Below are 18,861 nucleotides of genomic sequence, written 5' to 3'. Positions count from 1 at the left end.
TGGCTTAAAGCCACGTTTGTATTCCCCTGATAGTGGGGGACAGCCGAGGATCTATTTTATTCCTGGCATAACAGCAGCCAGCAACAAGCAAACAAACAGAAAAAAGAAAAAAAAAACAAACCTGTGCATGGAACACAACAGCACAGCAAAAACAGCAGTTTTAAATGGTTGTATTTGATACTGGTTTGGTAATGAAATATCCCCACATGAAACTCAGGATTTAAGAAACCTAATCTGAGAGCAAGGCACCAGTCTAGGGAATGTGTGGTAAATGGAACAATCATCCAGAACACTAATCAGGAAAAAGTCTTGGGGGTTACTGTGAAAAAAAATCATTGATGCCACCAGTCTGTTGCATAGAAGTAAAGAAAAAAGAAGCAAACAAGATACTAGATAGGATTAACAGCATGTCAGAACATCAAACAAATAAGGTGATCCTACGTGCAATACTAGTCATTGTACCAAAGGAAGGGTAATATAGCCTCACCGAGGATGCAGCAAAAATTAAACTAATTTAAGATTCTGTAACTGGACCTCTTACACCAAAGAGCCCCACTCAAATCAATGGTGCTCTCTGTGGGCATAAGGGCCCACCGATGCAGATTCAACCATGGGATCGGGGCTTAAAACAACATTAGGTTTGACAAATCTTTATTCTGTGGAAAGATTAAGGGGCCCGGTACTTACTCTTAAGGAAAAAGATAACAATTCAAGGGAACCTAATACAGATTTTCAAAATTATTTAACATAAGAACGGCCATACTGAGTCAGACCAAAGGTCCAGTTAGCCCAGTATCCTGTCTTCCGACAGTGGCCAATGCCAAGTGCTTCAGAGGGAATGAACAGAACAGGCAATCATCAAGTGATCCATCCCCTGTCACCTATTCCCAGCTTCTGGCAAACAGAGACTAGGGTCACCATTCCTGCTCATCCTGGCTAATAGCCATTGATGGACCTATTCTCCATGAATTTATCTAGCTCTTTTTTTGAACACTGTTATAGTCTTGGCCTTCACAATGTCCTCTGGCAAAGAGTTCCACAGTTTGACTGTGTGTTGTGTGAAAAAATACTTCCTTTTGTTTTAAACCTGCTGCCTATTAATTTCATTTGGTGACTCCTAGTTCTTCTGTTATAAGAAGGAGTAAATAACACTTCCTTATTTACTTTCTCCACACCAGTCATGGTTTTATAGGCCTCTATCATATTCCCCTTTAGTCATCTCTTTTCCACGCTGGAAAGTCCCAGTCTTCTTAATATCTTCTCATACGGAGCTGATCCATACCCCTAGTCATTTTTGTTGCCCTTTTCTGAACCTTTTCCAAGTCCAGTATATCTTTTTTGAGATGGGGCAACCACATCTGCACGCAGTATTCAAGATGTGGGTGTACCATGGATTTATACAGGGGCAATATGATATTTTCTGTCTTATTATCTATCCCTTTCTTAATGATTCCCAATATTCTGTATGCTTTTTTGACTGCTGCTGCACATTGAGTGGACGTTTTCAGATGACTCCAAGATCTCTCTTTAGACCTCATTATTTTATATGTATAGTTGGCATTATGTTTTCCAGTGTGCATTACTTTGCATTTATCAACACTGAACTTCATCTGCCATTTTGTTCCTCAGTCACCCACTTTTGTGAGATCCCTTTGCAGCGCTTCACAGTCTGCTTTGGACTTAACTATCTTGAGTAGTTTTTTATTATCTGCAAATTTTGAATAGGACTGGTCCCAGTACAGACCTCTGGAGGACACCACTATTTACTTCTCTCCATTCCTACCCTTTGTTTCCTATCTTTTAACCAGTTAAGAATGGAATTAATAATTCGGGTTTGTAATTTCATTTATTTAATCTTATTTCTTCTAAATGATCAATGGTGCTCAGAGCCACTCATTTCATTGGTTGGAATGAATCAAAATATGTAAAAAATAGGAATAAATGCAGATGAATTTATTTCACTGGCAGTAAGTTGACAAAGAATAATAAATAAAAACAACAAGCACTTATAAAACACTGCTCATTGTTAGATCTCAAAGAACCTTACAAAGGATAAGATTCATGTTCCCCATTTTCCAGCTGAGGAAACTGAGGCTTAAAATGGGGAAGTCATTTGTTCAAGGTCACACACCAAGTCCTTTGCAAAACCATGATTAGCAACCAAGCCTCCTTATTCCTGTTGCTATGCTCTGTACAATGGACTATGCTGCCTGAGGAGCATGATCTAACACTTATCTTAAAACAAAAGGGTTTTAAAGCAAAGAGAACAAATGAGCTCAAAAGAATCCTAGGCTTGTTTCTGGAGAAGACAATGGATTGAGGGATTGATTTGTCAGCTATACTGGTATAAATCCATTGAAATCAGCAGAATTAGTTTGGATTTATACCATCAGAAATTAGGGCAAAATCTGGGCCTTTTGTTTTTAAAAAAATGCTAGAGTGCCATCTTAAATGGCATAACAGGGCTTGTGCAGCCTTCATTGTGCTGTGCTAGTGAGCACTTCAATAGAGAACCTCTGAGCGGGACTGCATCTCCATGTATGCTGTGGAAGATAACAAGGAAATGCACACAACACAGGTCAAAATGGGCATATCAGGGCAGCAGCCAGAGGATCTGCACAGAGCATGAACATGCAAAGGAAAATCAGCTCTAAGAGGAGTGCGGCAGGCTCTAATGAGCGGCTGCCCTAGACCTTACTTCCTTTTGGTAGTTAGTATTTCTTATTCTAGCTCTCTCAAATTTCCACAGTCCTTCATTCAGGACAATCCGTAATTTTAGTTTGTTGTGTGTCAAACTGTATTTCCCTATTCGCATGTTTTTGCCCACTTTTCATGGCCTTCATCAGTGCAACAAAACGTACATTGAATCTAATGGCTAGAGTCTCTAGTGTCTGTCTATTATATTGTCTTAATTTAAGATTTAAATATTTCCATGTGGCCTTTCAGGTTAAAACAGTCAGCTTGGCCCTCCAGGGTGAATTTGGCTTAAAAAGGAAAAGAACAATTGTAAATACATGCCTGATTGTTTCTCGTTTTTGCTTGTTCATTTTCATTGTTACTCCTATACTTGTGATGCTCCACTGTATAAATGCTTCTTATAGTGCTGCCTCTCTCACTCTTATTGAATTTATCTGTATTCCGTTTTAGAAATTTAAGAAGATGTGCTTTCCCCAGCCCTGAAAACATGCAGGATGGAAAATATAATATATTTTATTTAAGGACTGGCTCTTTCTTATTTTCTCCTTTTATAGATTAGATATAATTTATATCATCAAATGCTAAAGCTGTGTGTAGTTGTGATCCATTTGACTATAGACTGCATATTCAATGGGTACAAAATACCACCTATGAATTATTACACATATTTATTCTAATATATACATATATGATAAAAACTTAATAATGCAATTTAAACTTCACTGCTAATTTTACGTGAGGATTTACAATCCCTTAATGCCCAGTCCTGTAACCTTTATCTATCTGAGTAATTCCTACTGAAGTCAACACAATTACTAACATCAATTAATAATACTTAGCATTTATACATTATAGCACTTTTCATCAAAGATCTCAAAATGGCTTACACAAAGGTAGGTAAGATACTCCCATTTTACCGAGGCACAAAGCTGAGGTACTTAAGTGGTTTGCCCAATGTTACACAGCTAATCAAGGGCCTAGTAGAGAATAGGGTAAAATTCTGTGCTGCACATCTAAGTGGCACAGCACAGAACTCACACCTCAGGAGAAGGGAATGGCTATGTTAGCTTTAAACTCTCAATTTTGTACTGCTCCAAAACTTCTGGAGCAGCAGACAGCCTTGGGGGCTGATCTAAATTTTGCAGCCTGTGGTCAGCAGCTTATGAGCCACAGAACTGTCTGAACTCTCTGTAATGCTACATTCTGTGACGCCTCCCTGATGATCATATGCCTGATGCCTTCAGATTTGCCTCTAGCATGCCCTCTATGTCACAGCTTGTGAGGGAATGCTCAGAAGGCAGCCTTATGGGTATCTTCCATAGTCCTGAACAGGGTAATTTTTGCTTGACAAGATCTGGGGTTTTTATGCTATGTCTACACTGCAGCTGGAGGCATGCCTCATAGCCCAGATGGACAGACGTACACTAGCTCTCCTTGACCTAACACCCTAAAAATAGCAGCATGGACTAGCCACCTGACCTCCAGCTATTTTTACTGTGCTACTCGAAATGGAGCTAGCATGGGTCTGTCTACACTAGCTGGGAGGCATGCTCCCAGTCACAATGTAGATTAACCTTACAGTCCCTTTATACTGCTCCAGGCCTTTTACTGAGCATAGACTGTTGAAGGAGGGTGAGGATCTCACCTTAGGTCTCATGATTCCCAGTCTGCTGCTCTATCCACTGGACCAAGATAAAAGACTGTGAGTAAAGATTACTTATATGATTCTTACATGACCTTAATCAGTTAAAAAGTTATTATCTAGTCTTCTGTGTAAAAGTTTGATTCTGAAATATGTTCCACACACATAACTTCTATTAAAATGAGCAGGAGTTATACACATTAAATACAGCTCTACAGCAAGCACTGAATGAACAATAAAACATTCCTGTTACCTAAAAATAATCAAGAAGTGTTTGTTTAATAAAATACAGCCAATGGAAAACTATTGTTTTCCAAGAAGTTGAATTACTGTTACTGTTTATAACAGATCATGTCACTACTTTGTTAATTTAATGCATGTAATAAGTAAAATAAACATCAATGTGAGATTGCATTACAAGCCATTAAAAGAAAACTGAGGTGGAGGGAGACGTGTCAAATACGAATGTATTAAGTAGTACAAAACATGCATGAAAACAACTTGATTAAAGAAATCAAATCATTCCAATAGCTACACTGAACCCCTACAGCAATTTAGGAATTTGTTTCTTACAGACAATTAATCACATGCAGGCATGCCAGATGAGAACTATTGATTGCCCTTTTCCAAACTGGTGGCATTCAGACAGCAGACAGACAAATGCCCTGAGCAAGAGGAAGCATCTTCCTGCCTCTGCCCAGTATAAGTTTTAATTGTTCTTCACTAATGTGCATGACATTTTGTTGTTAATCTTTGACAGAGCTCTTGCTCCTTTTTCTTTGAGCTATACATAGGCAGATTATAGTTTTCATTACCTTCACTCCAAGGTCCTTCATAAGCTCAGCTTCAAAATTCACTACATCATATGGCAACCGGAATTGAGGGATTTCAGATGTACTAGAAAAAACAAAAGAGACTGTGAAACAATTGACAACTATTAAAGAGCCAAGACTTTTCAGTTACTAAACATTAAACACATACAGTACAAATTTTGTGTCTGTACAAAGATGATTTTCAAGTATTTAACAGAACTGTGAAGGAACATGACTCATTTAATTAAAGAGATTTGGTATTGACAAACCAAAATCATCCACCTCAAAATAGGAAACAAAAAATTGTTTTATTTTTTATCCTTTTTTACATAAGCCCTTTTACTTGTTAACAAAGATTCTAAATACTGTTTAACTTTGTCCAGTGCTGTTTATTGCATATCTCTGTTAACCAGGAACTACAACCAGTTTGAGAAAGAAACTAAGAGGTTGATCAGTTTCTCCGAGAATCACAACTATATTCCTACACCTTCTACAGTAACAATATCTAAAAAGAACTCCTTTTGCTGTTCATAAAGGTTAAAAACATCAATGTCACAACAGGTTGTAACAATCAATGGCTAATCCTTCTCTATAGTAACAAACACGTTCTACACTGAATGTGCCCACCTAACAGAGAGAAATTCCAGCCATAAATGATGAAGTTACCCAATAATTAATAGTCAAACTTCCATTTTTTTTAAGTTGGATGTCTAAATTATTTTCTAGTCAATGCTGGGCACATTTCACCTTCCTGTTACATTCTACAAGTTCCCTTACATTCTACTACAATATACGAAGTCAGTAATTTGAAATAGGATCTTATTCCGGACTCAAGATTACTGTTTAAATTAATGTATTTTATTACTTTGTTCTTTTTTTATTGGGGGTGGGGGGCAATGAGGATGTTCAAGTCTTCTTCAGTGTCCCAATACCACAGATTTACTGCTCCAGGAGTATTAATATATAGGGCCAGATCCTAAGCTAGCATAAATCAGTGCTGACTTCGATGGGACTATCCCAATTTTTAATCAGAACAGTCTGGCCCATTAAGTCTAGTGAAGGCTGTTTTAAATGTCCTCATTCAATAAAGATAAAATGATCCAACATCCAGAAGGTGAAAGACACTCCTAAAGCTTCTGGAAACCTAATCTCTTGCCTAAATTAATATAGTTATAATTTCTGTAACAAAGCTCTGGGACAGAGAGATTTGTAGTAGCTCCATTTTACATGTTATTATTGACCACTCCAACACCTTTACATCTAACTCTGACACACTGGCAGGTTTTATTTATTTCAAGGCTTGTCAACCATAAATACATAGCAAAAAATTGACTTTACTACTTTCTTTTATATGTAGTTTCAAATACTGGCCATCTTGGTGCTCTTCTGCTCAGCATGTAACTAAAAGCATTCTATATTTCAAACATAATGTATGTGTCATGACAATGCAACTTTCATGTCACAATAAGAAAAGAGTGAGCCAAGACAAAGGATAATGGAATAAAGATTCAATAAAGAAATCCATTAAAATAAGAAAATCTTATTTCTCAACCCATAAATATATTTGTTGAAGGCCTTTCATTTTCTCAAATATGAGATGAGCCCAGTATACCACTGGCAGTATTCAGTACCTGTTCCTATTCCCAAGAATATTTTCCTTAATTCTTTCAAAAAGGAGCATGCTTGTGTGTGAGAGCACGTGTGAGAAAGTGAGAGAGATCAATACTGCTGCACTCTGATGTTATAGAAATTGGAATAATCTGCTGTCTTTCTCCAAGGTAAATATTCTTCAAACTAGGTATACTCCTGATATACATGGGAAGAACAACATGCTCAGAAAAAAAGAGCCTAAAAAAGTACCAACATTGCATCTATAAGCAATTGATTTCAAATACAAAACCAATTTGGCCTTTTTAGCCATTTTGAATTATTTACGAAGTCACTTAAAAAAGAATCAGGGGCAGCTAAACTTGTTAAAAAAATATTAGCAAGGTACTAGCAAAAACAACAAGGAGTCCTTGTGGCACCTTAGAGACTAACCAATTTATTTGGGCATAAGCTTTCGTGGGCTAAAACCAACTTCATCAGATGCATGGAGTAAAAAATACAGTAAGCAGTAGATATATATTACAGCACATGAAAAGATGGGAGTTGCTTTACCAACTGGCGGGTTAGTACTAACAAGGCCAATGTAATCAAAGAGGACATCGCCCATTCCCAAGAGTTGACAAGAAGGTGTGAGTATCAGTAGAGGGAAAAATTACTTTTTGTAGTGACCCATCAACTCCCCGTCTTTATTCAGGCCTAATTTGAGCAAGGTACTGTGGCCTCAGTTCTGACAGCTCTCAGATTAATTTCCCTTCTAAACCAATGTCAAAGGGAGAGCAAAAGTAGTTAAGGCTATGTTCTGTCTTTATTCCAGATGTGGAACTCCCATTAAATGTCAATGGGTGTTTTGCACAAAGAATGAGAGTAAAGCATTGCCGTTATTTAGGGCTGCTACTAACCTTGTGATGTTCCAGAATGGAAAGTAGAAAAGAAGATCACAGACTGCATGGGAATGGGTGACTCCTGAAGTAAGGCCTTTTGGAAGGCAACAAAGTGACTGAATTAAATTTAAATTTAATTCAGGTAAAAATTTAATGAAGAGGCACAAAGTAAAGTTCACATTGCTCAGATTACATGTGCATTGATATATATTTCATGTAACTGAAGAAATGGTTCCTTTAAATTAATAACAAAGTTGCAGCATTGAGCACAAAGTAGGTGTGAATTGTCAACAGGATAAAGTGATAGTGTAAGAAACAGCATTTTTTTAAAAAGTGACTAAATTGACTTTCAATAAAATATTTTTAAAAAACAATACATGCAACTTCATTAAGTGAGTAGATACATCTTGCACAAAATCTGCAATCCCCTGTGGCAGTTGATGTTAGTAAAATGAGTCTGTGTGGTGAAGTGTCTATAACATAATCAGCCAAATTAACACTTTTGATAATTAGGCAGAACAGTTTTGAACCTAAATGGAAGTCATCACTCTACTTTTCTAGCATTGCTTAACTCTCTGTAACCTCCAGGGATTAAGTATTTGACATTGAGGATCAAATTCATTATTGGTGTCAACTCCATTAACTTCAGTGGTGTTGCACCAGGGACAGACTTGGTCCTCCTTTTTTACACTTTACTGTGATTGTTTTAAATGTGTGATATTTTATTTGTGTGTTGATTACATTTACAGAGTATTCAAATTCTAAAATATATTAACATACATTTAGAGGTGTCACCAGTCTTGGAAGACATAATCACAATTACAGTCACAGTGGGAGAAATTCATCCCTCAGTGCAGAGGACCTGTTTCCGTACTTTTTGTGTGGTGATGGTGTAAGTGATGTTCTAGTGGTGCAGAAAGATTGCAGTGCTGCCTTGCACCCTGACTGAAGAAATGGATTCTATTCTTCTATTGTATAGTTACCTGCAAAAATCCCATTTATCAGGCTTTGTAAATGGCTGTGGAAATCAGGTGTGGATTTCACCCTTACAGAATGATTTATCGAAGTTGTAAGCACAGGTTTCACTCTAACTGTATGTGAAGATTGCTTTGTGCTTATTTTCATGTATACTGGCATAGGGAACTTCATAAAATCATTCTAAATGTAGACATTTCTACCACATTAAAAAAGCTTTTAAATTATGTTAAACAAATCTATTCATTATTGCACATGCTAGAGCTAGAACCACAGCAATTCATCATCCTTTAAATATAACTTTTGGATTTAAGGGAAGTATTCATTACTAGATTTTCTAAAGGATTCATCTGGTAATACCTGTGAATACTGCAGCTTTGTATTTTATATAGTAGACTATAAGTGGATAGAGAACACTCATTCCGTATTTCACAGAATCACCACACAGAATTGGCTACTCATGGCTGTCAGAAGTAAACAAAAGATAATTTGTGTCCTGGATTACCACTTAAATGAAAAGAGATGTGACATTAGTCTTTTTAAAATATGTAGACATACTGGGCCTGATTCTTTGCTCTTTGAACTGGTATAATGGAGTGAAGAATCAGCCCATTTAGCATGTGACATTCCAGTATGTTAAAAGTCTTGAAACACTGTACATTGTTGTTTATTAATGCACTAAATGAGCCATTAAAATAGTTAATGTTCGGTCATTTAGAACCAAAGTTTAAAATAAAAATGTAGAGCCACTTTTTGTGCATGCTTCTCTAGAACCTGAGCAAAGCCTCATATACATGTACAGCTCAAGGATTTGCATACACAGATACTGATGTGATTGTCCAACCTCAACTGGCAAAAGCATGTATGCCCTTTTGAGAAGACAGATCTCAGTTCCAATTCTTTTCATATCGCCATGGCTAAATGAAAAAGCTGCAGATGTGAAAACTATGTTTCCCTTCATAGCAGTCATATATTAGTCTACTTTTTAACATAATTTGGTTCTTTACAGTCACTAAACTTGAATGGGAATGTTCAAACATATGTGCAACTAAGGACAATATTTAACATGGATGAGGAAGGTTGGTTGTTGGGGTTTTTTTACGTGAATCTTTAAAATTTGTCATTATCTCCCCTCATTATATGCGTCCCACAACCACAGAAAACACGCATTTGCCCAGTTTTTACCTTAAGCCACCAATGTATTCCTGTTTTTCAAATATGGTGATGTCTGAGTAACCTAATCGAGCCAAAAAAGAAGCACAACTTATACTTGCAGGCCCAGCACCAAAGAGAGCTATCTTTGCATGGTAGGCTTCAGGTATCTCTGCTTGGGGAGGTAAGGAAGGGCTTCTAATCTGAGGAATATTCATAGCTTTGAACACCTGAAAAGAAATACATTTAAGAAGTTAAATACTGTACAATGCCAATCCCAGTATTGAAACTTTACTATAAATGGCTTTAAAATACTGATCACAATGTAATTTTCTGCTAGTATTATTACTTTTTTTTATTTCAGTCCATTAAAATAGACTACCACTATATAAATGCATACAAATATTCATTTGGGTCCAGGGAAAGAGATTTCTAATGGAAAATCTTCCATTGCACAGCATATAGACTGCTCCTCCCATCCCCAATTTGCCAGTCAATCCTGCCTGGCTGAAAAGTTACTCCCTTAGCTCCCTTCACTCTTTGTGCACCAGTCCAGCTCAGAGCAGGATTTAGTTATCAAAAACTATATCAATATGGCAAACACAATTGAAGAATGTTTTATAATAATCTCCCATGACTCCCCACCCCATGTATCCTTTCATGTTACAGCAGCATTGTGTTCTCAGTTTTAGTTTCTTTAGGGGTTCTTTTTGGTCTTTACAAAGCTACTAATGTGGGCTGAGATTCTCAGATGATATAAACCATCAGAGCTCCACTGGCACCTTAAAAAGACGAAAGCACATGACCATAAAAGGAGACATTATTGAAGAAATTAGCAATATGTCAAACATACTCAAGTATCACCACTTATTTTTCCTTTCATAATATCAAACTTATAATAGTAATAAATAGTGATTCTAGAAATCCATTTACAATGGAAGAAATGCAGAATTTTCAGTTTTACAGAAAATCTTTAGTTTTTACATTTTGTAAAAAAAATAAATAAATAAAAAGATACAGTAGAACCCCATGCCACTGGTGCACACACAGGAATATGGGACTGCTTCAGCCCTGGGCAGAGGGGCTCCCACTATCACATTTCATTTTAATAGTAGAAAAACATAGATTTTTATGGTTTTTAGTGGAGAATTTTGGGTTTTTTGATCATGAAAAACTAGGATTCCTGGTAATGAGATACCATGCTTGGAATATTTCTTGATTTCATTTCTTGGGGGATCAAATCACTTGACCTTCAACCTGATGCTTTATACTTCCACCAAAGTCATTCAACAATAGAAACTAAAACATTTGGAATTACTCTGCTTGCACAAGTAAATAGAAAGTAGGGGAACCCAAGGTAGTAATATAGTGTGCACAATTAAATATAGCCTGCATTGATGAAAAGCATGAACAGAGTCCCAAAGTTACTTTAGGATTGAAATTTATGGGAAACAAAGTTCAGGGATGGATAAAATCCCCATCTGAGAAGGACACTGAAAAAAAAAAAAAAAGATGTGAAGCCCCTTACTTGGTGCCTCCTTCAAAACAGGATCCAGATTAGACTTATTGTTCAAGAAAAATGTTTTTGTGATTAATGCAATAGCTGGAAACTCAAGATCGGTCTCTGCCACAGTTTTTCTGTGTGTCTCTTGGGCAAGCCACATAGGTCCACATTTCAGAAGTAGACAGGCATCTAGTGGTGTTTTCAAAAGCTCCTAAGCACTCAACTTCTATTGATTTTAATGGGAGTTAGGTGCTTTTGAAAATCCCACATGGTTCTTATCTGCTTCTTTAGGTACCTAAAGAACTCTGAAAATGTAGCCTTAAGAGCCAGATTTTCAACGATGATCAGTGATTTTGGGCGCCCCAATTTGGGGTCTCTAATTTGGAATAACTGAAATGGGCCTGATTTTCAGAGATCAGGTGATAATTTTCTCTAATATTTTTATTAATCTTATGTCGACTTCAGTTTCCCTCCGTACTTTGTATTGCTACCCAGTGGGGAAGGGAGAGGGGACATTCAGTCTGCTGTTGGGGCAGCACAGGAGACATGAGGGTGTATGTTGCCTTGCTGTTTGAGGAGCAGCAAATGGTTGTTAATGAACTGTCTGGAACCTGCTGAAAGAGACCAATATCAGTGCAGAATCCGAAAGAGACAATGGGAAGCACCAATGACTAAATCATTCGCACCAGCTATCAATGACCAAGAGGAAAGAGGTTAATCCCTTCCCCCCACACACATACATACACACCTATCAGCAGGGAAGCAGAGCAGAAATCACCTTGAGAACAAAGGGCAGAGAGATGACTGGCAATGGGAAAGGAGTGGACTTCTGTAAGAGGCTGGCTGCTTTCACCTGACACTGACAAAAGGGTCAGAGAGAGACTGAAGTGGTAATGGATCCCATTACAAGTTGAGAGAGACAGAAACAATATTAGAATGAGAGTACTTGTGGCACCTTAGAGACTAACAAATATATTTGAGCATAATTTTTTGCAGGTTACAGCCCACGTCATCAGATGCATAGAATGGAACATATAGTAAGAAGATGTATATACATACAGAGAACGTTTCATAGAATGGAACATATAGTAAGAAGCTATATATGTTCTCTGTATGCATATAGAACTTCTTACTATATGTTCCATTTTGTGCATCTGATGAAGAGGGCTGTAGCTCACAAAAGCTTATCCTCAAATACATTTGTTAGTCTCTAAGGTGCCACAAGTACTCCTGTTCTTTTTGCGGATACAGACTAACATGACTGCTACTCAGAAACGATATTGGAGTCTATTACAGTTCAGTTGGTGGATGACTCTGGCTTGGCCAGATGAACTATGTCTTAACCTTCATTTCCATATGCTAATCGAAGGACTTTCCAATGCTGTGTTCCATTTGACTTATAAACCCTATTGTTTTGAAAACACTGCCTGGTGTCACTGCAAATATGCTAAGGTGCATTAGTCCCTGAAGAGTGTACAAGCCTATGAGGAGGAGCCTATCTCACTTGGACTCACTGGGCAGAACTCAGTGTGAAGCAGGAGTGCTTGAGGCCAAAGGCTCAGTCTCTGAGGTCAGGAGGCAGTGTGGCCTATCCTAAAGGCAGAATGTTGGGGTTCCTGTTTAAAAGCTGGGGCATAGCTCTGATTCTGGGGTCTATGACAAAGCCACTAGCTGTTATAACTGCCTAAGTTATATTTTCAGTTATTTCTTTACAATGAAAAACATCACAAAACTTGTTCACGCTTTGCATTTTTAAACAAGTTTAAATCAGATACAGAGACAGATTCCAGATTCATTGGACCAGATTCTGCCTGGCCCTTGCATGACCACAGAGTGTAACAGCAGGAAGAAGGACCTCTCTGCCTTCTATGGACTGTGTAAGTACAGGACAGAACTGCAGCCTCTAAGCATTTTCCATGTAGAATCCCACCGTTGTTAGCTAGGACATATGGGGAAAGAAGTTATGGCTCCATTTAATCTCTGGTACTTTGGGGGCATTGTAGATCCCAGTAGAGTATCTTGGTAACAGCACTGCAGTCTCGTATATTTAAAAGGGGTGAACAGTTTGTGCTGCCAACGAAAAATCTCAGTGTATCACACTAGAGAGAGCCCTGGGAATCACTCTGCCTCTCAAAGGGAGAGCACCTTTCAGTATTTCTCAGGAGCAGTACAGCGCTATGTAACTCCCAATGCATGGCTGTGCCCTACAGGCACTATCTAGCCCTTTATAAATGTATACTGTTAATAAACTCATTACCATAATTGTGAGTGACATCTAACACACTCTCCTCAGAAATGGGAAGTGCATATTCTTTTCAAGTTAATAACAATATACTTATGAACTGAAATTTTCATTTATGGCTTGAATAAATGTTCATTTTCTTCACACTGACTTGAAAACTCTCAGCTAGGTAAACCAATGATTAAAAACCAAAAATTTTTACCAGCCTTTGTAAATTGGCATTGCATTTTAACTAACTGCAAGAAGCAAGAGATAGATAATTGTTTAAAAAAGAATCATTTATATCTGACAACTTATACAATATGGGAGGGTTTAATGTGGTTATTAATGGATTTCACAGGCTGAAAAGCTTACATTGTACTGTGAAACTAGACTATGATAACTAAAATGGAATAGGATTTTTTTTAAATGTTTCCTTTGTTAAATTCATATGGAAGGAGGTAGCAGCTTTTCCATTTTTTACATTTCCATTAGTTTTTTATATATTAAAGGCACATACACATGTATTAGAATGCTAGTCAGTAATATAAATTATGTACCTAGCATATTTTAATGTATAAATTATGCAGTACACATATACAAATATTATTCAAGTACATTTTCTTTATTTTTAAATACATTGTTCAGCAAATAGGAGCACTAACTGAGATGGTACAGACCTACGTCAGACTCATAATCTAACCAATTGTTATAATAAATGGTGGGGGAGGGAATTAGATATTAGTGCAATGTTAAGGTTGAGAAATCAAGCAATCGTGTAGGAAATTCTAAAAGTTAAGTCTGAATGCTCAACCTTAATTCTGTCTTCTTGTGCATAGGCTAAAACTGTCTTTATACAGCAGAGCCTGCTATATCTTGCCATCTGGAGTTCAATGGGAGTTTTGCATTTTAAGGCTGTCAAGGCTCATAGTGTGAAAATTGAAAATTGCTTCAGTGCATTTCAAAAGACTTTCACTCATTTTACAGTGAAGTTTCACTACATTATAATTCAAGAGATTAAATTTCACTGGGTCCTACTGTACAAATCCTATAGGAAGGTAATTATTTCTGCATACCAAGTAAGCGTAAAATACCACCTTACATGTGAATACCATCTCCCCTTCTTCCTCCGCCCTGACTGTGGGCACACTATAAAGAAATTTTATGACTACCTTGGCGAAGAGAGGCAAAGCGCAATCCTTAGTAGGACTTTTACCACTCAGAGATTTTCTCTTTCCCTTGTTAACTCTAACAAATGCCATCCTGCTCTCCACACTCCTTATGCATGTTTGTATTTGCATGAAGAATTAAAACACTCCCCCCACTCCCTTCTTTAATGCATTTCAGTCATAGGTCTTGGTCTTCTGTTCCTACAGAAAACTCTGATCCTCCACTGCCCCAAATGAGAAAAAACTCCTACCCAAGGTTACACAGTAGGTCTGTTGCAAGGCCAGGATAAGAATTCAGGTCCTGATTCCCAGTCCAGCATCCTAACCACTAGGCCATATAGCCTACTTATCCATATATTTTAAAAGAGCCACACTTCAACCCAGGTTCTCTTCATGCATTACTTTTGTGTATATGCAAAAGGTTGTGAACCAATTCTCTAATGTGCTTTTCAGTTTAAGTTTTCTGAGTTTGTCCAATTGTCTTGTTCTTTCTTCTCCTTTTCACCATTTTCTCCCCCGCCTTCAAGAAAGGGTGAAATCATCCACATATTTTCCCTTTCAAAATCGCCATTACAGCCTCACCTCAAGGGCTCTACCCATTCCTGCCCATGATCTTGTCATATCTAGTGCCACAATGCTTTGGAGGTGAGACTTTAAATTTGTCAGAGAGGTGGCCTTGGTGTAAGGGATGTAGCTTTTGCTATCCATTTCCACATGCTCAGTAGCTATTTACTAGACTTTCCACAAAGTTTCCATCTTCACTGGGCATTTTCCAGCCCAGGGCTGCAGGAGGGCTGAGCAGGATTTTATCCCATGTTTATTTCCCCTCCCTGCTGTTCCTCACAACTTCTTGTCAACTGCTGCAAATGGACCATTTTGATTACCACAACAAAAAGTTTTTTTCTCTCCTGATGGTAATAGCTCAGCTTAACTGATCACTTTCATTAGAGTGTGTATGGTAATACCCATTGTTTCATGTTCTCTGTGTACATATGTATCTTCCTACTGTATTTTCCACTACATGCATCCAATGAAGTGGGCTGTAGCCCACGAAAGCTTATGCTCAAATAGTTTTGTGAGATTCATTTATAACTCTTTGCAGTCAGCTTTGGACTTAACTATCTTGAGTAATTTTGTATCATTTGCAAATTTTGCCACCTCACTGTTCACCTCTTTTTCCAGATCATTTGGGAATATGTTGAACAGCACTAGTTCCAGTATATATCTTTGGGGAACCCTGCTATTTATCTCTCTCCTGAAACCTGACCATTTAGTCCTATGCTTTGTTTCCTATCTTTTAACCAGTTACTGATCCATGAGAGGACCTTCCTTCTCATCCCATTACCGCCCACTTTGCTTAAAAGTCATTGGTGATGGACCTTGTCAAAGGCTTTCTGAAAGTCCAAGTACACTATATCCCACTGGATCCCCATGTCCAAGTTTGCTGATGACCACAAAGAATTCTGATAGATTAGTGAGGCATGATTCTCCTTTAAAAAAGCTGTGTTGACTCTTCCCCAAGGTATCATGTTCATATGTGTGAGTGACAATTCTGTTCTTTACTATAGCTTCATCTAATTTGCCTGGTACTGAAGTTAAATGGTCTGTCATTACTAGGATCACATTTGAAGTCTTTTTTTTTTAACAATTGTCATCACTTTAGGTCAGGGGTTGGCAACCTACAGCATGCATGCCAAACACAGCACACAAGCTAATTTTAAGTGGCACGCTGCTGCCTGCCATAGTCCCGGCCCCCAGCCCCACTCAGCCCCCCCGCCCACTGCTCTCCCCTGCGGGGGCAGGAGGCAAAAGCTTGGTCCTGTGACAGCCAAGCTTCTCCCCTCCCCTGTTTCTTCCCCTAGCGTGCTGCTTTCCTGCCCCTCCTCCTCTTCTTCCCTGCGCCAGTCAGCTGATGGCCCTTGTGAGGGGGAGGCGGGAGAGCAGCAGCGTGCTCGCTGCTCCATAGAGGAGGCAGAGAAGAGGTAGGGACAGGGCCTTGGGGAAGGGGGTGGAACAGGGCATATCCCTTCCAGCCACCTTGCCATGAGTCGCTCAGAGCTGGGAACACCCCTACGAAACAAGCATCTCAGCCCTCTGCCCTGACCCCTGAACACCCCCCCACACACACCCAGCCTTTTGCCCTGCACCCCCCATCCTTCTGCCCTGACCCCTGAACTCCCAACACACCCAGCCTTCTGCCCTGCACCCCCCATCCCCCCATCCCTCTGCACTGACCCCTGAACCCCCCACACCCGGTCTTCTGCCCTGACCCCTGAACCCCCCCACTCACTCTTCTGCCCTGCACCCCCATAGCCCCCATCCCTCAGCCCTGACCCCTGAACCGCCCACACACACCCAGCCTTCTGCCCTGCACCCCCACAGCCCCCATCCCTCTGCCCTGACCTCTGACCCTCCCCACACACACATCCAGCCCTCTGCCCTGACCCCTGACCCTCCCCCCAGGTCTGGGGTCCCAGCTGCCAGCCCTTGCCAACTGGCGTCCTAGCCTCAGGCCCTGCTCAGCCCGCTGCCGGCCTAGGTGAACAGAACCCCAGGCTGGCAGCAAGCTGAGCAGGCTGGTGGTGTAAGATCAGCATTTTAATTTAATTTTAAATGAAGCTTCTTAAACATTTTGAAAACCTTGTTTACTTTACATACAACAATAGTTTAGTTATATAACATAGACTTATAGAAAGAGACCTTCTAAAAATGTTAAAATGTATTACTGGCATGCAAAACCTTAAATTAGAGTGAATAAATGAAGACTCGGCATACCACTTCTGAAAAGTTCCCAACTCCTGCTTTAGTTAATTTCTAGTCATCTGGTTCAGAAACTGATTTAAGCAACAGGTCATAAACCACAGTTAGCAGTTCTGCAGTTTCATATTTGTGCTCCTTCACAACTCTTGGGTGAATACCATCTGGTCCTAGTGACTTAGTACTGTTTAATTCATCATTTTGTTCCAAAGTCTCTCTACAGAGATTTCAAGCTGTGAGAGATCCTCAAATTTGTCACCTGAAAGGAATGGCTGAGATGTGAAAAACTTCCTCACACCCTCTCCAATGAATATCAATGCAAAGAATTAATTTAGCTTCTCCACAATGGCCTTTTCTTCCTTGAATGGTCCTTTAGCACCTTGATCGTCCAGTGGCCACTCAAATTGTTAGGCAGGCTTCCTACTTCTGATATACTTAAGAAAATTGTTGCTGTTAGTTTTTGTGCCTTCTGCTGGTTGCTCTTCAAATTTCTTTTTTGCCTGTCTAATTATACTTTTACACTTGACTTTTACACTTATGTTTCTTTCTGTTTTCCTCAGCAGGATTTGACTTCCAATTTTTAGAAGATGTCTTTTTGTCTCTAACCGCCACTTTTACTTTACTTAGCCACAGTATTTCTTTTTCTGGTCCTCCTCCTGTTTTTTGCTGTTGTTTTTTAATTTGGGGTATAACATATAGTTTGAGTCTTCATGATGGTGTTTTTTTTAAAGTTTCCATGTAGCTTGCAGGCATTTCACTCGCTATTGTTCCTTTTAATTTCCATTTAAATAGCTTCCACATTTTTGTAGTTACCCTTTTTGAAATTAAATGCCCCCAAGGATGTTAAATTTAATTACATTATGGCCACTATTACCAGGCAGTTCAGCTATATCCACCTCTTGGAGAAGATCCTTTGTGCTACTTAATACTAAATCAAGAATTGACTCTCTCCTTGTGGGTTCCAGGACTAGCTGCTCCTAGAAGCAATCATTAATGGTGTCTAGAAATTTTATCTCTGCATCCCATCCTGAGGTGATATGTTCCCAGTCAAAAGGGGATAATTGAAATCCCCCATTATTTTTGCTTTTTTTCTGTTTTTATAGCCTCTCTAATCTCCCTAAGCATTTCACAGTTACCATCACCATCTTGGTCAAATGGTTGGTCGTATATTCCTACTGCTATACTCTTATCATTCAAGAATGGAATTTCTAACCATAGAGATTCTATGATACTTTTTGATTCATTTAATGTTTTAACTTTATTTGACTCTATGTTTTCTTTCACATATAGTGCCTCTCCACCACCAGAACAACTTACTCTGTCATCCTATACATTCTGTATGCAGGTTTTACCGTGGCCCTTGATTATCATCATTCCACCAGGCACTCAAATTCACCTACCTTAATATTTAGACTTCTTGCAGTTGCTTGCAAGCACTTATAA

General features: G+C 38.8%; 1 protein-coding gene across 2 annotated transcripts in view; it reads right to left on the bottom strand.

The window, feature by feature from the left end:
* DPYD (dihydropyrimidine dehydrogenase) overlaps window positions 1-18,861 on the bottom strand; it is a 627,421-nt gene that overhangs the window by 365,413 nt on the left and 243,147 nt on the right. For both annotated transcript variants that reach the window (XM_030572745.1, XM_030572746.1), the window contains 2 exons: window positions 9,801-9,997; window positions 5,155-5,236 (listed from right to left, as the gene is read on the bottom strand). In XM_030572745.1, the coding sequence (XP_030428605.1) occupies window positions 5,155-5,236; window positions 9,801-9,997 (279 nt within the window). The remainder of the gene's footprint in view (window positions 1-5,154; window positions 5,237-9,800; window positions 9,998-18,861) is intronic.

The sequence above is a fragment of the Gopherus evgoodei genome, chromosome 8 (genome assembly GCF_007399415.2).
Source record: "Gopherus evgoodei ecotype Sinaloan lineage chromosome 8, rGopEvg1_v1.p, whole genome shotgun sequence".
NCBI lineage: Eukaryota > Metazoa > Chordata > Testudines > Testudinidae > Gopherus > Gopherus evgoodei.
The sequence above is the reverse complement of the archived record's forward strand: the minus strand, read 5'-3'. Positions and strand labels throughout refer to the sequence as shown.